Source organism: Gastrolobium bilobum, unplaced genomic scaffold, assembly GCF_033153095.1.
Source record: "Gastrolobium bilobum isolate Gb01-03AN ecotype WA unplaced genomic scaffold, APGP_CSIRO_Gbil_v1 utg17830, whole genome shotgun sequence".
NCBI classification, from domain to species: Eukaryota; Viridiplantae; Streptophyta; class Magnoliopsida; order Fabales; family Fabaceae; genus Gastrolobium; species Gastrolobium bilobum.
Window position 1 is genome coordinate 220283 of NW_026897053.1, and position 23525 is coordinate 243807.

The 23525-nt window shown below is 31.5% G+C and overlaps 3 protein-coding genes and 1 pseudogene across 3 annotated transcripts; 3 read left to right on the forward strand and 1 right to left on the reverse strand.

Annotated features, from left to right (window-relative positions):
* The first annotated feature begins 2296 nt into the window (after positions 1–2296).
* Positions 2297–4377, forward strand: LOC133303753 (trihelix transcription factor ASIL2-like). The gene has a single exon (XM_061503725.1). It carries the CDS (start codon positions 2842–2844, stop codon positions 3850–3852), a length of 1011 nt encoding a protein of 336 aa, XP_061359709.1. The 5' UTR covers positions 2297–2841; the 3' UTR covers positions 3853–4377.
* A 4508-nt stretch (positions 4378–8885) lies between these two features.
* LOC133303765 (cyclin-U4-1) lies at positions 8886–10279 on the forward strand. Its single transcript, XM_061503737.1, has 2 exons — positions 8886–9228; positions 9918–10279. Exons 1-2 carry the CDS (start codon positions 8894–8896, stop codon positions 10192–10194), a joined length of 612 nt encoding a protein of 203 aa, XP_061359721.1. The 5' UTR covers positions 8886–8893; the 3' UTR covers positions 10195–10279.
* Positions 10280–13398: 3119 nt separating this feature from the next.
* On the reverse strand, positions 13399–15486 carry LOC133303743 (uncharacterized; annotated as a pseudogene).
* A 1423-nt stretch (positions 15487–16909) lies between these two features.
* LOC133303763 (uncharacterized protein C106.07c) lies at positions 16910–17815 on the forward strand. The gene has a single exon (XM_061503735.1). The coding sequence runs from the start codon at positions 17066–17068 to the stop codon at positions 17465–17467; it is 402 nt and encodes a 133-aa protein (XP_061359719.1). The 5' UTR covers positions 16910–17065; the 3' UTR covers positions 17468–17815.
* Positions 17816–23525: the final 5710 nt, after the last annotated feature.

The window sequence follows — 23525 nt, forward strand, 5'->3', positions numbered from 1 at the left end:
TGAAAATATAATAGTTTCGAAACTATCTACAAATCTATTGCAGTTATTCACGCTCAAATTGGGCGTGACTATTCACGTCCAAATTAGGCGTGACTCCCAAAGAATTCACGCCTAAATTAGGCGTGACTCGTCTGGTGTTGACACGTGTCACAAAAAATTAATAATTTAACCGTAAAATTTATAAGGTCATAACTTTTGACTCAAGTATCCGAATGAGGTAATTCTTTTTTTGATTTCACATAACTTTTCGAGATCTACGCAATGACATCTCATTTGATATATTTTATTTCTTACAAACACAATTCAAATTTGCAACAATAATACTATAAAGATGGCACCAAAGTAGATTAACTCATCTATAAATAAGTATACTTAATGTCATATTAAAATATATACTTCTACCAAGTGTTTGAAAAAAAATAATGTACAAAGTTATTTATTTAATTATTAAAATATATACAAATTTATATAATATTCTACCAAGTGTTTAGAATATTTATTTAATTACTTTCTTTATTAATACAGATTTTTCAAATTGATTTTTGAGTTTAAATCACAAATTTAATGATTATTTTATTTTTCTTATTAATAATAATTTTTTTTTTTGTAATACACTATATAATACAATTATTGCAAATTTGAACTGTGTTTGTGAGAGATAAAATATATCAAATGAGATGTCATTGCGTAGATCTTGAAAAGTTATGTGGAATCAGAAAAAGAATTATCTCATTCGGATACCCGAGTCAAAAGTTATGACTTTTCAAAGTTTTACGATTTGTAAGTTGACTTTTTTTGCCACATGTCAACACCAGATGATTCACGCCTAATTTAGGCGTGAATGCCTTGGGAGTCACGCCTAATTTGGGCGTGAATAGTCACGCTTAATTTGGACGTGAATGACTGTTATAGATTCATAAATAATTTCAAAACTACTATGTATTCGTGATTATTTATTAAAATATTGTTGACCTTCCCCAAAAGTTAAAAAGGAAAAAGTTACGTAGTAGTATCGTAGGGTGACCCTCCGTCTACATTTCTCATCTATCTGGAATTATTTCGTTATTTTATACATTAGTATCTTAACTAATTCTTATTATATACTTTTATGGAAAATTTACAGTTACAACTTTTTTTTCGTTACACTCTCCTACAATCACTTATTGAATTAAAATCAAATCAAAATTACAAAATGATATTAAATGAAAGCTATTGATTGGGCTATCAAAAAAAAAAAGCTGTTGATTGAGTTTTGATCCAAGAACCAAAAAAAAAATTGTAAAAAAAATATATTGTAAATATAATTTCTTAATTAATTTAATCATCCAAAAAAATGATGGTAAGAAAAAATAAGTTAAAAGTATAATCTCCCTTTTTTTTTTTTTAAGGGAAAAACTATTTTCATGCTGCATGATATAAGTTTTTCTCTTACATATTCTTTGATAATTGTTTCATTTTTTTTTTGAATGGTGGAGTTCACAAATTTATTTCTATGATATGAGATAAATTATCTCTTTTAATATGAGATTAATAAAATCTTTTTTTAATTACAAATTGTGAAGTTTCACTTGAAATACTTATGGTTAGTGTCATTGTATACGTTCAAGTGACGATTGATTTCTTTCCTACATATATTTTGTGTCAAACTTATATTTTAAATCTTTTATAAGGTGGGACAACGATCGTACGAGAATTACAGCTGGATTGGCTCGTGAGTTGTGAATAGTGTGATCATAGATGATAAGTAGGGTACCCCAAATTGGGCAAGTGTTTGGTTTGATTTCAAAGTCCCATTGGTCGTTGGCATTGGCAATCCACGCGATGACGTGAACCAAAATCCACCGAAACTCCCTCTCCCCAATGTCCCAAACTTTAAGACATCCCACCAAACCCATCCTTCTTTTATTTCTCTCTCCAAAGACTCAAAAAGTCATTCTTTCTCCCCACCATGCCACCACTAATAATAGCACCATACCACAAAACCTTTTGTCCCTCTTATCTTATGGTCAAAACCAAACCATTCTTTCCACCGAGAAATATTTAGGTACTATTATGGCACCATTCATAGGTGTAACTAACCAATAAAAATTAAGAATAACTATAATACTTGTATGAAAAGAAAAGAAAAGAATCTTTTTATCCAAATATCACTTATTGAATAACATATACAACATATTACAATTGTACAGAAAATGATCTCCTTGCCACGACACCATCCCCTAAAACCAAAGTAACACCCCTTAAAAATGTTGTTATTAATTGCTAAATGCTAAAACACAAAACCAAATCACCCTCTCTCACAAGTCATATAACCAAAACAAAGTCACACCACACCCACCCACTTCCATATTCCATTTGCATCCTTGGCGGCGGGTAACTTTAATAACACATTAACACACTCACAAAAGTCCCACCCCACAAACAGCTAATTTTGATGATCATGATCATGATGATGATGACGAGGAATAGGATAAGGGAATTGGTCATGGCCAAGGTCAGAGGTGGACCTCTCTCCCCCGCGGCGCACGTTAGCCCCTATCCCTCACCTAAGCGGTGGTGTATGCTGTGGTGGCCTCCTCATCCACCCACGTCATAAAATCAGCCGCACATCCCTCCCACACCCCCACCCCCACCCCCAACCAACCCTCTTTAACCATGTCATTCTCTTCCACCACCACCATAACAACCACCTTAAAAAAACAATCTTTTTCTCCTTCCACCACGACCCATCTTATCCTTCACCTTAATTCTACACCTTAACCCTTAATATTCCTTTTCCACCACCGCAACCACAACGTTGCTATCCTGCGCCTTTTATCTTTATCCTACGCCGCTTCATCCATGGCCTCTCCATCTTCCCCTACAGATTCCAACCCACCCTCCGCCGTGCCGCTCCCTCTCCCCGCGGCGGCGCCACCCTCCACTCGCCGCCTTCCTCCGCCGTGCTGGACCCCCGAAGAAACCGCCGCCCTCATCGACGCCTACCGCGACAAGTGGTACTCCCTCGGCCGCACCAACCTTAAGGCCACACACTGGCAAGAGGTCGCCGACGCCGTCACCGCCCGCTGCCCCAACGCTTCTCCGGCGGCCAAGACCGCCGTGCAGTGCCGCCACAAGATGGAGAAGCTCCGCAAGCGCTACCGCACCGAGATCCAGCGCCTACGGTCCCTCCCGGTGGCGCGTATCAACTCCTCATGGGTTCACTTCAAATCCATGGATTTCATGGAGAAGGGTCCCTCATCGGTGAAACCCGATCACGATAACAACCACGAAAGTCTCGATCTTGAAGATGATGACGAAGATGATTTGTACGAAAGGTTGAAATTGAAGAATGGGAGTGGCTCCAACACAAGGAGCATTAACAAATTGTACAGGAACGGAATCGCCGGTTCCGGCGCCGGCGCCGGAGCTGGGTTTCGGATTCGGATCCCAACTGGGGTTAGCGTAGCCCAACATGGGTCGAAGTTGTTTGGCAAAGTTGGTGATCAGAAATTGAACAACCCCACAAATTCTAATGGTGGTGTTGGTGTTGGTGTTGGTGGTGGTCCAACAAGGGTTGTTAAGGAAAGAAGTGGATTGGGGAAAAGGGAAAGAGAGAGGGAGAGGGAGAGGGAGAGGGACCCTGTTGGTGAAATGGTGAGTGCAATCAAGGTTTTGAGAGATGGGTTTGTGAGGATGGAGCAGATGAAGATGGAAATGGCGAGGGAGATTGAGACCATGCGGATGGAGATGGAAATGAAGCGTACTGAGATGATTCTGGAGTCTCAGCAGCGGATTGTTGAGGCCTTTGCCAATGCTGTTTCTGAGAAAAGGAAGAAGGGTAAGACTATACCATCACCATCAGAATCATAGATAAATAAAAGATTGAATCTTTTTTTCAATCTTGTGCTTGCCCAAGAGATAATAGATTATGGATGTTTACTAGTTCAGCTTTTGTTTTAGGTAGGTTGATATTAAACTATACTCATCTACCACTTTTGTTTCTTTCTTTTTTTCCTGGTGATTTTGGGATCTGTGGAACTTGATGATCAGTTTCTAGTAGTAATCATGTTGCTGATTTGTATTGAAATCGAATTATTCAACTCAGGGAACACAATTTCGTTGTTCTGGCACAGTATCCTTTTGAAGATATTATGATTTGTGTGCTTCTTGGCATATCTATACTGTATTTGTGTTTTACTGAGACCAATGGTGGGACAAAATACTAAGGATTCCTCTGAGGATTTCATTATAGTAAAAAAAGACTTTTAGTTTAGGAGTTTAACAATGTCAGCATTTAAAATAAGTTAAGGGTAGAGATTAAAAAGAGGATCTGAGCCCTGGGAAATTATTGTTATGCCTATGTGAAGTTTTCTGAATCTCTATTGGTGTTTCCTGTCGTTTCCTAAGGGCTATAGCCATGAGTTTTTTTATAAAATTCTAGGATGTATGATCTCACATACTGGCTATCATATGGTGGTGTTCTTGGAAATATGATGGCATGTGTTCTGGATGAAGTTGTGTTTAAAAAAGTCCTAGACCTCATCATGTTCAATTAATTGAATATCATTGTTAGTCATCTTATTTTGGTAAAAGAATGAATTCTGAACTATGTTAACATATCATATTGAGAAATGCTTCTTCACATGCTGCCTCACATCTCTCACCTATTGAATAATGTTTAAGGAATGAGAGTGTACGATCGAAGAATTGTAATAAAATAGTAAAAATTGAATGGATGTGAATTAATGTGTGTTAGTGTGCATGTAGCACTATTCTTTCATATTCAAGGTCACATTAACAATTATAACCAAAACATATAGTAAATGTTATTCACTTTCTTTTGTAAGAAAAACATATATATGATTTTGTTATAAAAAAAAAAAAAAAACATATATATGATTTTGCCGCTGCTGCTTCAATTTCATTTTACAAAAAACTAGGGCAATAAATTCAATTGGGTTTTGGCCCTTGGGCTTCTCACTTTCGGTTCGGTGCTATGACGTATTGCTGTTGGATTTTACTTCGCATTCAATAGTTGTATTGGGTACCAAACTTCGTTTAACATATGGATTGGTAAAATTAGCATTCAGGTAGAAGTTACTCAATTGTGGAAGTGTACAAGACTTCTAGAAGTGAGTAATATGCATAGGGATCCATCGCCCTTATAACAACTAATACTCTATGTTTAAAGAAATAGTGAAAAGTTCATTGTTTCATAATCATTTATGATTATGTGGTTTTTTTTCTTTTATCACATATATCCATGTGTTTTGTAAAAAATAAAAAATTACAGGGATATATATGATAAAAAAAATATTTTTTTACAAATTACAGGAACATATGTGATAAAAAAAATCATAAGGATATATGTGATTTTGAAATAAATCACAAGAGCATTGTAAATTTTTTCCAAAGAAATAAAAGTCCAAGTGAAACCTTAAGATAGGTAGCATTGCTAACAAACTCTCAATTGGTTCAGTTCCGAACTAAGGAAAATAGCTCGGTTCTTTAACTGGTCTGTAGGAAATTGTTCGATTTTTAAATCGGTTTAGAAATATATAATAGAGTTTGGTTTGGTTTGCGGTTGGATTCAATTTATTTGGTTTTATTATAGGGTTTGTTTTTTATGCGGTCACTGCAGTTAAGTTATCTGCAGTAAGTTCAATACGATGTCGTTTTGAGTGAAACTCATAATGTTTTTATAATTTTAATTTATTTTTGGGTTATTATAGTCTTTATAATTATAATTTTTTAATTTTTCAATCCCAAAACGATATCAAAACGACGTCGCTTTGGGAGTAAATGCAGTAACTGCAGAAATATTTTTCTCTATATTATATTCCTAAAAATAGGTATTGTTTTGTTCCTAGTCCAATGTAGTTTTGAAAAAACAATTCAATTCTTGAACCACTTTGAATTTAACATTTATCCTTTTAAAGGATACAAGTTATGTACTTTTAATTTTTAATATTATGTATTAGTAGTACATAATTTTAATATAAAAAGTTATTTTTTTTCTCTCTCCACGTCAGCTGAAGTGATTGAGGAGAGAGAAAAAGAGAAAAAATTTATATTATAATCATGTACTACCCATAATATATAATGTTAAAAATTAAAATGACACAACGTGTCATTTAAAAGGACAAATTTTTTCCCTTGAATAAAATAGTTCATTTTTTGAATTAGTTCAAAAAAATATAGTTCTTTTGATGTAATTTAGATCAATTCACAATTCAGTTCGATTTTTTTGTTTTTTTCACACCCATATATATGAAAGTTGTATTACTCGTTAAATTTGAATAAATCCGAGATAATTATTTTGCACCGTTGGAACAAATTAACAATAGCAGTAAAAATGTGCATTTAAAATGTTGTGCTAACATTTCTCCAATACAGCTCCACTTTGCAAGTTAGTGGTTATAGAATCCTGTTCTTCCTCACGCACATAAATGTGACATTGTAGTGGCTAGTTCAAGTGTATCCATCCATACTTTTCCAGCACCACTTACTACTCAATTATCTAGCTGTTCAGATTATTGACTCAATGCAATTAAACATTTACTAAACAAAAGATACCAGTACAAGATATCCCGAATTATTTGATGGATTTAATTTGTGAAAGATTATATAGGGATAGCTGTTGTCCAAAGCCAGCTTTTGTCGTTATGTATGTACTAAGTGCTTGTTTAGTATGATATATAAGGTTTAACAGTGTAATCTTATACTATATATTATGATATTTTTAGTTGTTTGGTATGATCATTATATAATATAAGCTTATACAACATAGTTCCTTAATACATCAAAATGATATATAATTTAATCGGACCTAAAGGGGTGAGATTAGACATGATAAGAGTTGATATATTAACATCGTTGATCAGCGCAATTCTCAAGAATTAATATATTATTTTAATATTAATCCATTTAAATAATTTTTTTTCTATCTATTAATTTTTAAAATATTGGAGATTTTTATTTTTATAAAAGTTAATATATTTTTTGATACATTGATCAATAGATTTTTTTATTCTATCTAGTATTATACAATGTATTACCAAACACCAAATAATATTATCTTATACAATACATTATCTTAAACAATATTATGTCAAATATTAAATAATATTAAAATTTAATCAAAACTTATATTATCAGACTTTATCCTATAATACGCGTCCACTTATTTAATTTATCCTATAGCAAATATCCGAAACAATAGTTTGCTCAACAAGTTGAGTTAGAGTGCTGAGAGAGTGTTATCCAAAAAAAAAAAAAATGCTGAGAGAGTTGTACCAAGTTACACAACATGCATAACAATGTGGGTCAGAAATCTTATACTATTTTGCTTTATTCTGGCACGTTAGATACACATAAAGGTCATACAAAAAGTTCATGTCTCCATTTTCTATTTGCAATTACAGCCAACAGTTCCAACTGGTTTATGTAAATAGTAAGCAAAATACATCTCATCGTAGCTGTACTCTTTTGGTGACCAGTTGTTTACAAGTAATTGCACATTGACATAAAGGAATGTAATATTTATTGATTTCTAAAGCATCAAAGACTCGTTCAAATTAACAATGTATTACATAAAAGACTCGTTCTAATCAAAGTTTGATCCTTTCAAGAACTTTACAAATTAGTGACTATTCCTTACTCAATGTTGTTGAATTGAATACGTATGATGTATCGTTTAGCCAATTTTTTATATCGTATATCGTAAATTGTATTGAATCATAAAATATATATACATAATAAAAAGTAATTTAAAAATATATTAAAATATTTATTTAATTATTTCCTTTATTATTATACATATTTTTTATATTGATTTTTGAATTTAAATCACAAATCAAAATTTCCTTTTCTTTTCCTTAGGAATAATAATTTTTTATATTTTTTAATTTAAATCATAAATTAAATATTTTTTTCTTTTTTATATTAAAAATTAAATATTTTAATTTAATTTTTGTATCGTATGATATACGATACATATCATATCCTATCATACAAACCCATTTTTCGATACACTCTATGATATATATTGTTGTGCTCGTGAATGGTATCATACCATGCACTATATGATCGTGATAACTATGTTCTTACTTAAAATCTGAGATTGATATCGGTCACATGAATCAATCTTAAATCAAAGCATCTCCTCTCTTTTTTTTGCGTTAGTTTTATGGAGTATGCAAGGAAATAGGAACAAAAGCAGCATATACTTATGCTATGGACCAACATAGCAAATCCATGTTATGTTACCCACTTGTGCAGAATCAAAACACATGCAAAGGTCCCCTAAAACGTGGGACCCTTAGATTAACGTCGCAAATTTCCCACATGTAATCACATGATGGGTATGGAATACCATCACTGTTGTCACAAATAAATCACCATAAAACCATAATTTCATCGTAATAAAGAGACATGAATCCACAATAAACACACCCTCATTCCCTCTTTTGCAAGTCAAGTTTTGAAATTAAGAAAAGGAAATCATTACCCAACTAAAGAACCTAAAACTTTTTTAACCGAAAAAGGAAACAAGCCACCACAAATGCCAACGTACATTGTCACAATTTAAAATAACAAAGGGGGCATTTTGGCCAATAAAAGTAGGGATTTAATTTTCTCATGTTGCATGAGAATTCAATTCTCATGTTGTGACTCAACTAGTGGTGGGTTCCATATTTATTAAAAAAAGAAAAAAAAAAACTTTTCACGCAAATCGAAGAGTCACTAACATGAAAATTGAATTCTCATATAACACGAGAAAATGTTTTCCATAGAAGTACCTACCCTTAACCTATTTTACTAGTTTTACATCACCCTTATATATACCCACACTATCTGACATCAGAATTTCAAGAACTCTAAATTGCTCATTACTCATTACTCATTGGTCATGGCAGAGCTTGAGAATCCTAATGAGATGCCAGAGCTTATAGCTTTTCTCTCTTCTTTGCTCAAAAGGGTAGCTGAATCAAATGATCTTAACAAACAACTCCTACACCAAAAGATCTCAGTTTTCCATGGCTTGACTCGCCCCACTATCTCAATTCATAGCTACCTTGAGAGAATTTTCAAGTATGCCAATTGTAGTCCATCATGCTTCATTGTTGCATATGTCTATCTTGATCGTTTCACTCAAAGGCAACCCTCTTTGCCCATCAACTCCTTCAATGTGCATCGGTTACTCATTACCAGTGTTATGGTTGCTGCTAAATTCATGGATGACTTGTAAGTTTTCTTAATGTTGTTAACACACTGCTAAATTTTTGTTTATTATGATAATCAATGATGAATTCTTGACATGGAAGAGTATATATTTAAGACTACAATTCAGGTGATTCTTGAATTTCTTTGTGAGAAATTGTTGTTGTCAGATAGAACTGATAAAGAGAAAAACAGAAAAGGTGGCTCAATTGCTCTGTCATTCCTCAGTTTGGAGATCCTTGTTTTTCACTCTTGATTTCAAAGTAGTTCAGGAAAAAATCATTGTGTATATTCATATTTTAAGAAAATATTACATCACAATTCATAGGAATCAATTAGAATAATTTTTAATATTTCCTTAATTAGGATTTCTTTTTTAATTATTAATATTTTAAACATAGACTATCTGTGTAAATTACAATCTCTCTTCATATGAGAAAAAAAATCTCTGATTAATCCAGATCTTGCATTTTATTTATTTTCTTACCATAATTATATGACATTTATTTTCATGAATTTTGTCTTGCTTGTGAATAATGCCATGTCCAGTCTGGCTTTCCCATCAGACAGAGACAACCTACCCATGTGACCCTACCAGTTTATTGCATGTCTGCAGCATCTAACTTTAAGCACAATTGCAAATTTCCAGAAAATTATATCTGTATATAATTTATAAAGTCTTAAATTTTCTGTCTTTATTTTGAAATCCTCAGGTACTACAACAATGCTTACTATGCAAAAGTTGGAGGAATCACCACAATAGAGATGAACTTTCTTGAAGTGGATTTTCTATTTGGTTTGGGTTTCCATTTAAATGTAACACCTGGCACATTCCAAGCCTACTGTGACCATCTCCAAAGAGAAATGCTGCTGATGCAGCCTCTAAATTTCACAGATTCTTCACTAAGTTTAGGAAAATCATTAAAGGCTCATTTATGCTTCAACGAGGATGAATCTTCCAATCAAAAGCAACAACAATTAGCTGTTTGATTTCCTGCATTTTCTCAATGCATGTAATCTAGCTTTAGATGTAGTGAACCAATTACAGACTTGCACATTAAATCATTTTACTTATGGACTCAATTTCTTTTCACTAGTTTTATGTTCTACCCTTTTTTTATTTCTGGATTCTGATTAAAGTATTTAGCATTGTACAGAAAATTGTCTCTGGCTAGAAAAGTCTGGTATTTTAATTCGATTAAATATAATAATTTACTGTTTCTTTATATGGTTGAATAAAAAATTATTAATGTATTGAACAAAATTTTTGGGTGAGAAAACAGCCATTTTGGTCATATGGAGACAAAAGATTTACGTACACAGAGAAACTTTTATTTCATTTCAATTTAAATATTTTTTGCTATTTTTCTTTTTTTGAAAGAGATGTTGATACATCTGATGCAAAAAACAAAAACAAAAAACACTCCTAAGATTAATTGACAGTTGTGCTAATTCTTGGGTACAAATGATGTACAGAGAAATGAGAGTAGATTCTCTCATGTGAAAAAATTATCATATTATTTGATTTAAAATTATATATATTTTTCTTTTATCTCATCATCAATAAATGATTGTGATCAAATAACATAATCAGTTTTTCGCGTTAGAAAATTCACTCTCACACAGAATTGACAGTTGTACAACTATGTACACAGACAAATAGAGGTACTAGATGTAACACTTTTTTTCTAGGGACAAGAGTTTGTGCTAATTCTTGAGAAGTGAAAATAAAACATGTGCAATAATGGACAACCAGAGATTGGTTGTATATAGAGAGAGACAGAGAAAGAGACCAAACAATGCCAACTGTAGCAGTGCCAGCACCAAGCAGAAAGATTGACTGTTTGGTCGGCTTCTTTTAGGCGATTTTGTAGTGAGCTATCCTTTAATTTCATTTTATTTTACATTTTCTAATAATCTTCTACCAACTGTATCTCATTCTCAAAACAATTTGAGTTTAATAATAACAATTAATTTAAAGATTTGAGATATTTATAATTATTTGGCTTTTTTTATGAGTATCTCTTCCCTAGGTAGATAAGTTATATATCTGATTTGTCAAGATTAATCAAGATGATTGACTAGTTTCTCAAGATATAGTCAAGCATTAAAGCTAAGATCTTTTAAACAGTAATTTTTTTTTTTTCATAAACAAATTTTGGATTTAAATTTAAAATTACATTCTTAACAGACTATAAAGCAGTGGTGGGCAATTGCCCACTCACTTTTTAAAAATCAACCGTTAGTATTGCTATTTTAGTAGTCATTTTTTCTTTTTTTAATATAAATATTTAAATCCCTTATCATTTACATCAATCTTAATGGCTTGTAGTCATATTTGACATCACTCATTATGTTGTTACAAGAATTATTTGCTATTTTTTTTCTAATTTTGTCATATGATAATATTATTTGAATTAGTTTAAGAGATATAAAAATATGTAAAATATATTGAAAAGATATAAAATAATAAAAATTGTTGAAAATAGATTTAAAGATAACAAATTTAATTTAATTTTCTAATTTATCTCAAATATATTTGATGTTTATCTAAATATCAATATATGATAATTAAATATATAAGATAAAAATAATTGAATTTGGATTTCAAAATTAGAAAAATATAAATCTAAACATGATAAAATTGATTTTGTTTTTGGAAAAAATATTTTCCTTTTAAATGAGATATAAATGTGTCATTTTAAGAGAGAGCAAGACATAACCTAGTATTTTAAAAATTTAAATTTTAAAAAAATATTCACTTTCTATCTCTTAAAATGACATAACTCTATGTCTTTTAAAATGATAAACACTAAACCTTTTGTTTTTTTAGTCTATCTCAAATATATTTGATGTATATCTAAATATGAATATATAATATATAAATAAGAGAAGAATAACATAATTACAATTTGAAAATTGAATATAAAGTAAATTTAAACATTATAAAATTTATTTAATTTTCTAATCAATCTCAAGATGTTAATATATATATATATATATATATATATATATATATATGTATATATATATATATATGATTTGAGTTCATGATCTTCAGATTTGGGGGTGAGAGAGGAGAAGACGGAGGAAAAAGAAGAAATATTTTGGGTTTTTAAAATAGGATTTTATCTTTGTTGTGTTACATGATGTAACAACTTTCCTACTCACAAAATTTTATGTGGGTCTCATCCCTTAATTTTTCTCTTTCCTTTCTTCTCTCTCCTCTCTCTTTTCAATTGTGTGTAGGAAAGTTATGTTACATCATGTAACACAACAAACATAAAATCCTTTAAAATAATGTCATTTTTTCAAAGCCAAAATAAAAAATATAATTTCATATATGAAAATTGTATGTTACATCATGCACAAAATATAGAATTTTTAGTGCTTGTTTGGATATCTTCTTATTTAATTTTTTTTTCTTACAAGCAGAAAGTTAGGTTAAAGAGATTTTTTGAGAAAAATTTTTATAATAAAAAACTCTTTTTATAAAAAAAAAAAATTAAAAATTAAAAGTCAAAAACTCTTGAGAAGAACTTTTTTTTAAGCTCTTTTTAACTTTTCTTGAAATGAAACGTTGAGGTTGTCTTTTGAGTTTGGAGCGCTGCCATAGTCTTCATCTATTGTTTAGATTTCTCTCGGCAAATAGCATGTTCAAATGTTCTCTCTCTCTCTCATGCTATTTTAAGCTAAAAATTTTATATTCAAACAACTTTTAGCTTTTTTTTTAGCTTTAGTTTGAAAACAACTTTTAAGAAGGAGAGGTACCAAACAGGCCTTAATATGTTATCTGAGTATAATTCTATGAAGTCTACTGAGAAATCTTGACACAAGGATCAACGTTATAGATATTTGTGGTTTTTGAGATCATAGGTAGGATTTTAAATTTTCAGATTATTCAGTCTAATGTTCAAACTCTCATGAACGAATTAGGAATTTGCTTTAATTATACAAAGTTTCCTATCACAACTAGATACAATATAATTTGCATATATATGTGCTTATACCTAAGTGACCTTAATATAAAGGTGTTAGGCAGCAAAGACCAGAAACTCATTCAAGTCATCTGCATTTCAGCTACAAAATTAGAATCAATCCTTTCTAAAATCATTACAAATTTCAATACTTTCAAAGTAATTTTTCTTAGAACTGCAAATAAGTAGAACATGATCAACCATGAGCTGAATCTGATTAAGCATCTTGATTCTGAATGACATGCTTTCTTAAGAATAAGCTGAAGATAAAAACCACAAGTCTTACAGCAAAGGGTCCCGCAGCAGTGATAAGGACATAGCGTAAATTGATTGATTCCTCAGGGGAGACAGCAAAAATGGCTGATCCATAAGTCACAGCCATGGAAAGAGTGGCAACCCATATCTCAAAATGAAAAGGAAACTTGTGTGTGAGTGACAAAATGACCAAGATTGAATTAGAGAAACCCAAAGTATTGAAGATGAGGAAAACATAATAAGCTTTTTTCTGTGAAGCATATATATATTGCTCTCCCTGCAATGTGTCCATTGCTACTATATATATATATATATATCTCTTGCCAAATTAACCCAACCAGGAGGATTCACACCAGCTTCAAATGTCACTGCAGCCACCAAAGTGAAGATTATCAGAAGAATGTTTCTTGTGTCACTTGGTGTGTCCCTTCCTTCTTCATACTGAAAATATCTTAGCCAATTGGAAGACTAGCCATTTTTTGTTTTGATCATAACTCTTACGAGTTTATTAAATGGGTTTTATAAGAGTTATGTTGTAGGAAAAATGATTGTGTAATGTTATAGAGATTCGTTTTGCGTGCCATAGTTTTTTTTTTTTTTGTTGCTTTAAAAAGTGTGAGCCTCACAAAATGTTGTGTGTGTAAGAAAGTTTTTATGGTGATGTTAAATGACAAACTAAAACCCCTTATTAAATTTAGTGCCTTATATATAGACAATTTCAGCAAAGAAAATCAGGGAGAAAAGTATTACATATATAGTTATTGAGGAAATGCCTTTGTTTAAATTGCTATTCAAATTTGAAAATCAGAAAGTGGACATGTAATTAAATTCATTTATTGCTTATTAAACGTCAAAAGAACTTCCGGGTCAATCTATGTAACCCGAAACAGTCATATATATTTCTCTTCTTAATGTTATTTATGTACTTATCTTCAATATCTTGTATAGCCTTGGAGGTAAGGTTTTAAATTTTTACAAAACAACTTATAATTATATACTTTGATTATTAGAAATTTCACAAAGTTTAATGATGCATGACAATCTAGTCAATACTAAATAGAGTTTCTTTTTAACAAGTTTTTATATAAATGTACATAGTATTTATATTAAAAATATTATTATATTTCTATTTTTTATTGGATTTGAATTGAAAAGAAAGTCCTTGATTTCATCATAGTACCAATTGATCTTATTGTAATACGGTGACCTACCATTTGTGGTTCCTCTATGTAGTGTTAAAAAGGTTGCCACCACAATAAGATCGAGATTAAAGTCTTTCAACATTTAACATTTAGGGTGTGTTTGATTTACTAAAAATTAAGGGATAATACAATACAAATAAAATGATATTTTATTGTTAAAATAGTAAATTACAGGACAAAAATCATTTCAAGAGACAGCATAAATCTCAGAATTTCTGTTACCCACCAAACTAGGTTACAAAATGTTGTTCACTGCACAAAATGAGGATTAAGTCATACTCTTTTATATCCTAATGCTATAGTACATTAAATAATGCAACATAACGGATATTACAATAAATTATACATTATTCTATTCCTGAATATCACCAAATCTTTTAATTTTATAAGTAGGTCACATGTGAACAAATTGACAACACAAAATTAGAAAATGATTGTTTACAAATTTTTGCAAATTACATTATATATTCTCAGAAAATACATAATATGATTTGTAAACAAAAAATTTATAAATATAAGTCTCTCAAAAAAAAATTATCATGTGACTCATCTATTTATGCTTTACTGTTCTGTTTAAATTATCTCTTAATATGGATCAAACACAATGCCATGTAGGTAAAATTGGACCGGGTTACCTACTAATTGAAAACTGATATTTACAACACCGGTCTCAAACCAGTCAAAATGTTGGACCAGTTCAAGGCCCACAATAACATTGGATCGTTTGGGTTGTTTATAGAAAAATGTAACAAAATTGAATTTTTCATTCAGAATTTTTGACATAATGATTTGACATGTTTTTTAACATTAGATATACGACTACTGTCTACTTCACAACCAACAACCATTGATGAATCTATTTTAATTTTATTAAAACTCTGTCTATTCTTTTTTATAACTGTGTAACATTATTCTTATTCATGTGATATAATGAAATTATTATATATATCGCATAAGTTTAAAATTGACAAAACTACTCAAAAAATGAATCGCTACATTGTTTCTTGTTGTAAATGGGCTAGGCTAGCCTACAGAGGTTTACGATCTAGCTTATATTAGGTCAGACTTGACTTATTATAAATAGTAAAATAGAAAGTCTAGGCTTTTAAGAAAACCTATTTAAAAAATAGGTCATAAGCTTTTTTGTACATGTCGGGCCTCTAAGCCTTCAGGCCGGCTTATATCATATTATTTATTTAAAATATAATAAATAAAATTATTATTTTAATAATTTTAAATAATAAAATAATATTATTTTAGATGTTCTTTTAATTGTTCAATATTTAATAGGTTTAATCACGCTAACAAGCCTAGGCCAATGTTTTTATTTTTTAAATATAAGTCAGACCATACTTATAATTTGTGGCCTATATAGGCTAATAGGTCAGGTCACTCCCAATATTTTTTATACACGTCTGAGTTATTTAAGTCAAAGACTAACATAACCTAACCTATTTATACCCCTAATTCTGAGGATAGCACTTTGTCAATACAGTATCAATATTTATACATTAAAATACTGAAATTTATATAATATATCATGCTTTGTTATTTATATATTTATATTCAAATTATTTCTATATTGAGAAATTTATTAATTTTATAAACGTTTCTGTAATATTAACTTATTATGCATGTCATAATTTATTTTGATTATATTCAGTATATTTTGTTTTCGTTCATTAACTTTCTAATATACTAAACAAAAACATTATATTTTTATCCCATGACCAAGACAAAAAAATCCCCCACATTTATTTATAAATTATTTATAAGGGTTAAGTTAATTTCATGCAGCATAAGATGGAGAGTTTCTCTCACGATCTTTCGATATCCGTGTTTGCCCTTTTTTTAAGGGAAAAATTACTCTTATATTACATGTGATAAATTTCTCTCCTATATACCCTTTGATAACTGTGTCACTTTTTTTTCTTTTTTTATTTTTCAGATGGTGGAGCTCACAAATTTATCTCTATGACATAAGATAACTTATCTCCTTTAACATGATATTAATAAAACTCTTTTTTAAAAAAACTAATGAAACCACATATATTGAGTCTATCACATAAATATATTTGCAAACATGAGAATAATAATTTCCTATTTAGAAACATATAAACATGAATATTTATTTATACAAGGAGGAATAAAATCTCCATGGTTTCCCTTTATCTTTACCCTCTCCTTTTTCTAAAAAAAAGGAAAAATACATATTATTGAGGACTAATTTTTTTAAGATCAATTTACTCTTCTTGCTCGTTACGCTATGCCAATGCTTGGTTAGAAAAACCCTAAGCCAAGAGTGGCATTAAAATCACTCACTAAAAAGAATAGGAAAGAAAAAAAAAACCTCTCTTCTCATTTCCGAAAAACCCCACACTCAGTTTCTTACAACAACAAAAAAAAAACAACATAGAACAGAACAGAATGGTTGGAGGTCGATTTCGCGAGCTGTTGAAGAAATACGGAAAAGTAGCGTTGGGCGTTCATTGCGGCGTCTCTGCAGTTTCTGTCACTGGTCTCTACGTTGCTATCAGAAACAACGTTGATGTCGAAGCCATCCTCGAGAAGTTCCACATGGGCGCTGTCTCCGATAAAGAAAACCCTAATCCTAACCCCAACCCTAACCCTGATCCTTCCGGTGACGATGCCTCCGTGCCCGTCAAGAACCGAACGGCTCAGCTCGCCACCTCCGCCGGCGGCGCATTCACCCTCGCCATCCTCTGCAACAAGGCTCTGTTTCCCGTACGTGTTCCCATCACCGTCGCCCTCACGCCCCCTATCGCGAGGTTCTTGGCCCGGAGGAACATCGTGAAGAGTGGTGTTTGACTTGCAATTTGGTATGTGGGTTGTGATGTATTGTTGATTGTGAACAACGATTACAAGGATGATGAAATTATCTATATATTGTTTCCTTGTTAGTTTTTGTGGTCGTGGTTTAGACATTCAGAGTCGAATAAATAACAGGAGGATTTTTAATTAGTAAAGGTTATGGTCTTATGCTACATGCTTATTTTTCTTTTGTTGATTGTGACAATTATGTAAGAATTAGATTTCATTGCAAAATTGGAGAAGGATGAGACATGTAACATGTGCCTTGTTAGTTTTTATTGTCATGGTTTGGACATGAAAATGGAAAAGGAAGAAAGATTTTGAATTAATAAAGGACTGTATGAAGTTGGTTTTCATCTTAACTTGTAGTGTATTAGCTTATAGATTTATTTGTGAGGAGAGTTGGATATTTCGTAGATTGACATGCTGATCCTCACAATGTGGGATATGCTGCTTGATAGTTTGGTGGACATGATTGGAGACAGGGAGAGAGGATCGGTTATTTGGTTAACCTCAAAGTAGTTTAATTTTTGTTGTATTATGTGTTGATTCTTGCTCTCAGCTGTGCTTGACAAGATCTAGACTTGGTCTGGCCCTAAGCAGCATAATAGAGCTACCCAACCCTTGAGTGAGTGGGGAGTTTATCAGTGTATTAAAAAGGAATCCTAAGCGAGGCATTAGTATTGCATATAGCCTTCGAATACTTGGGAGTTAGAGTACATTAGATCATACGGTGCACAGTAAATAGAGGTGCAAGATTCTATCACGTGACTAAATAACTTACTTTATTTTTAGCCAAGAAATAACCTCCTTCCTTAATCCCTAAGATGATAGTTTTTTCTTGGAAACCACCTCAAGGTTATCTGAAGGTCAATTTTCATGGTGCATCGTTCCGTATTCAGAAAACTTAGGTATAGTGTTATCATTTGAGATGATCAGGCTCACTGGGAAAGCTATTTTAACGTAGCTTTTAATTATTTTGAAAGGGCTGAAGATAAGCAGTGCTTTCCACCTTCAAGTTGAATCAGATTCATAGTTGGCAAATCACCTTGTAAACACACTGAAAACACTTCATCTCATCCTCTTATGTACCTATTGTTGAACTGCCCCAAGTGGAAATTTCAAACATCTACAGAGAAATGAGAATAGGAACCATCCCAATTTAAAAAATGGCTTTGCTGTTCAGGATAACCACCAGATAAAGCAGGACAAGTTTGAGTCGATTTTTCTGTTTGATGAATTACTTTATTTGATTGTGTTGCTCGATGTTGACATTATGGGTAATGTAAGAATTTCTTACAGCTCTTTTATCAAGGACTCCAGATAACCGTAACAAACCCTGCAATACTGTATTTTGTGTTGAGTTCATTCCCTTTGTAATCACAGAAAAAAATAAATAAAGATTTCAAGATGCCTGTTATTATCATGTTGACATGTTTATTGAAAGGGTTAATTCTTATTCCACTAGTCCAGAAAATTTATCAAAACTAGTTCACAACTTATTTTTAACAAAAGGTGGTTTGGACAGTTAGCAATTACATTTCCTTCCTTATTAGTATTTTACAATAGGAGAAATGCAAGGTTGTGAATGTGCACAAATATCATTAGTTTCACTGAGTCTGAGATGCTTCCAAGGTAGGTATTGTTTAGGTGACCCATTTCTCATGGAAGTTTCAAATCATCCATACAAGCTAATATTTAACAAGTTTATGGCAGAAGCCTCCAAACCAGCGCCGGAAACATCACACTAATAACAGCACTCCTCCTGCACTAGCTTGACCACTTGTGCCTTTGGAAGTACCATCAAGTCTTGACCCAATTATTCCTAAGAAGCTCCCTTCCTACCAAACGATCCTGTTTGAGATAGTGGTCATTGCGATCTCCTGAATGACTAATGTCAAAGGTTAATGCAAGGTTCCTTACTAGCCTCTGTCGTCGGATGCTCTGCTAATTCCCAGCTTAAAAACTAAACATCTTCCAGTAATATGTGCAATCTTGATTGTACAGAAAATCTACACATACCGAAGTTAAAACGATTAGGAACTTGTATACCCCTTCTTGGAAGCCCATATGTAGCTTTGCTGAAGGGTCTAGGATTAAGATGTTTCATCTTGCGGGTGAGGGACTGAGGGTTAAAAGAGCGAGCCTCCAGCAAAGGTAAAATTGCTCATTTGTGATATAAAGGTTACAGGTTTGATTATGAGAAATAGTTTCTTTGTAAATATGTAAGGGTAAGACTGTGTACAAGAATTATTCTCATCTCACTCTTGCTAGTCGAGATTTAATGGAGAATATTTTTATCTTGGGGATGAGGGTTGGAATGGCGCATGCAACATCTACCTGTGCAGGGAAAATTGGATGGTTTATAAGCCAATTCGTCAATTCCCCTCACCTTTTTAATGGATATTTTATGGGTATATTTGTGTACTGGGTATTTATAAATACGTAAATATATCTGTCTGTGTGTATAAATATATTCATATGATTGTAATATATAAATATACTGGCACAGAAATGGATTCTCTCATGTGAAGAGAGGTAGGCACAAAATTTTTGCATAACCAGATCATGTGAATTTTTAACATGAGAGAATCTATTCTCATACTGACACAATTATTTTTTGTAATAATTTTATAACTAGATTGAATATACTTATTTATTTGCTATTCTCGTTATAGTTTTTTTTTTTCATTCTTTTTGTTATAATAATTAACATGAGGTAGCTAGGGTGAGACCACGGATTTTTGAGATTTTGATATACTTGAGTAGGGTATGAAAAGTTTTTTTTGAGACCGGGGGTTCGAGGCGAGTAAAACCATGTCCTATTGCCAGTTCTATTTGGTATTACGTTGTAAAAAAGAATGCAGAAAATAGTGTTGGAAATACGGATTAGTCTTTGAGACATTGTAAAGCATTGAGGATAGGACTCATTACAATTAAAAGCAAAAATATCAAAATGCTAACGTGAAGCTTGTGAGCGTAGAAACCATTGATAAAAAAAAATGGCTGGTATTCATTCTTTTTTATTTATTTAATTCATCAGTTTCTAACATGCAGGATTGAATCAATCAAAAGGCAAGACAACATAACGTCTCAATAACAATAATGACCAATCGGTTAGTGGTTGTCTCTCTAAATGTGACGAGAGACCTACCCACCAATAATAAGGCTATGAAAACTGGATTGATAATTGATCTATTAAAGGAATTAATTCATGATTGAATGATGAGATGAATCAAACTCATTTGTTAGCCTAACTTTCAAGAAGTGTTTATCGTATTAAAGAACAATTAACATTGTATCCATTTATTACTTGATAAGTGTGTCATCGTAGCATGTCGTGCCCATTTATTATTAGGGAAGTGTCATTGTAACAGAATCATTTGTACCCATTTATCACTTGGTAAGTGTCTTTGTAACACAATTGATACAAATGGAAGAGTTTCATTCTTCCTAATGGAACATTTGTCTTCTCCTTTTAGGCTGATGAGGTCTGAAGCTAAATGGGCATCCACCATAAGGGTAATGTCCTTGCAAAATGGATCCAACCCGCAGAAATTTCGATAAATTGAGTAAAAACGTACTTGTACTTATAGGGATAACTGTTAGTATGTGTGGAACCTTTGGCACAAAGGTAGAAATTAGGACAGAAATATAGAGGTTAGAATTTTTGTATTCTTTTTTTGGGGAAATAGAAGGCAATACAAAAAAAAGATACAAATTGTGCTAAGGGGTTTTAGTTTGTCCTTTGACTTGACCAAAATAACTTTTTTACACACATAACATTTTGTGGGGTCCACACTTTTTAAAGCAAAAAAAAACTATGGCACACAAAACGAATCTCTATAACATTACACAATCATTTTTCCTACAACATAACTCTTATAAAACCCTTGTGCTAATTGCAGCACATACATGGGTGTCGGCAACTACTCTCCATGGCTGGTCTATAAGCAACTTGATCCTATAAACAATGGATGGTTGTCCTAGCAGCCATGAATGATGAAATCTATTGCTAAAGATGAGTCACCTTCGACCCACACTTTTCTATAGCCCAAATTTCATGCTAACTCTAGCCCAAGGTAGAAGCCCCATAGTTCTGCTACCATAGAGTTTCCTACACTAATTTTTTTAGAAAAACCTGAGATCCACCTGCCTCTATGATCCCGGATTACACCTCCATATTCATACCTTTGGCCCTGCATAGAGCTTGAACCATCTACACTAACAACAGCCTCAAGAGTATTATTCAGCTAACAACAGCCACAAGAAGAACTGGATCCTTTGAGAACCTTCTCATTTCCAAGCATGGTTCCACTTGGTGTTAGTATGCTCCATGACATTATGAGACAAGATAGCATATGCAGACTTAATTGTGAAAGAACCATCACTTGAATGGTTTTAAATAACTCTGTAGAAGAGTTTGGAACTTGAGGAGACATCATATTTGCTATTTGTTAAACTGCTTATGCTTGGATGAGGTGCTGGAATTTCTCCTAGCTCTAATAACTTGGGAGGATACATAGTCTGCAACTTTAAAGTGAAGAAATTCTGGCGAGCAACTTTAAAGGCGGAAATTTAATCCTTGGTATAAAGTTTGAAATATGCCCCTCTATATCTATATATAAGTGAGAACTTAGCTAAGAATGTAACAGTACAGCGTTAAGGACGAGATTATTTATTGGTGCGGGACCACCATTTTTTAGGTGGTCCCTTAGTGTAGATGGAGAGGTAAAATTAGAAAAGAGAAAAAATAGTAGGAATAAAAAAGGAAAGAAAAAATTGATGATGTGAGAGGGAGCACCAGATCATTGGGTGGTCCTGGACCATAATAAATATTTCCGTTAAGGACATGTTTGGTACTAACTATATGAGCAAGCTTTATAATATAAGATACGATAATATAAGATATGATTGTATAAAATCTGATTAAATTTTAATGGGTTTAGCATTTGTTGTTTTAAAGGACATAGAGTTATGTCATTTTAAGTGAGAAAAAGACACCAGCAATAGAAATCATATGAGAGAAAGTGAGTATTTTTTTAAGATTTAAATTTTAAATAAAAAAATACTAGGTTGTGTCTTTCTCTTACTTACAATGACACAATTATTTTTCCTTTAAAAGGACAAATATATTTCCCAATGTTAATAGTATCCAGCGTTTGACATGATATTGTATAAGATAATGTATTATATAAGATAATATCATCCAATGTTTGGTAATGCACGATATAATATTAAATAGGATAAAAATAAATATTTTTGATAAAAATATTTTTTAATAAAGAATTTATATAATTCTTCCATATATATCATATAATATTAATTTTTATAAATATCTAATAATCAGTGTGTCCAAAAAATATATTAATTTTTATAAAAATTAAAATGTCCAATATTTTACAAATTAATATATTGAAAAATTATTTTTTATTTTAATATATTAATATTAAAATAGTATATTAATTCTTGAGAATTACACTTGTCAATAATGTTAATTTCTTATCATGTCTAAACCCACCCCTATAAATTTGATTAAGTTATACATCATTTTGATGTATTAAGAAATTCTACTGTATAAGCTTATATTATATGATGATCACACCAAATAATTAAAAATATCATAACATATAATATAAATTTATACTACCAGATCTTATACATCATATCAAACGCATAACAACCACTTAAGCCCTAAGATTTATAATATAAGCATAAAGATTTCAAAGGCCGAGTTATTTTAATTTTTGTTTACTATTGAACGCATACAATAGTAATAACTTTTTTTTCGAATTCCCGAGAATTTTTTGTTTCAAAAATTATATACCATAATAAATTTATATAAATATAATATATTTATGTATAGGATATTCTTACAAAACTATGTTAATCTATATATTATTATTATATAATACATCACCGTACATAAGATAATACAACGTTACATTAAACACCGGGTAATATTAATTTTTTTTTCCAAAGTTATGTGTGATATCCTATTATGCGTACTAATTTGTTCTTAAATTTGAAAATTAACCCTAAGGCCTAATATTAG

What these genes read in the sequence shown, in the direction of transcription:
- LOC133303753 (XM_061503725.1), top strand. Translation starts at nt 2,842, where the DNA reads ATGGCCTCTCCATCTTCCCCTACAGATTCCAACCCACCCTCCGCCGTG.
- LOC133303765 (XM_061503737.1), top strand. Translation starts at nt 8,894, where the DNA reads ATGGCAGAGCTTGAGAATCCTAATGAGATGCCAGAGCTTATAGCTTTT. An exon ending in GCTAAATTCATGGATGACTT is followed by an intron (nt 9,229 to 9,917) that starts GTAAGTTTTCTT and finishes TGAAATCCTCAG; the next exon opens with GTACTACAACAATGCTTACT.
- LOC133303763 (XM_061503735.1), top strand. Translation starts at nt 17,066, where the DNA reads ATGGTTGGAGGTCGATTTCGCGAGCTGTTGAAGAAATACGGAAAAGTA.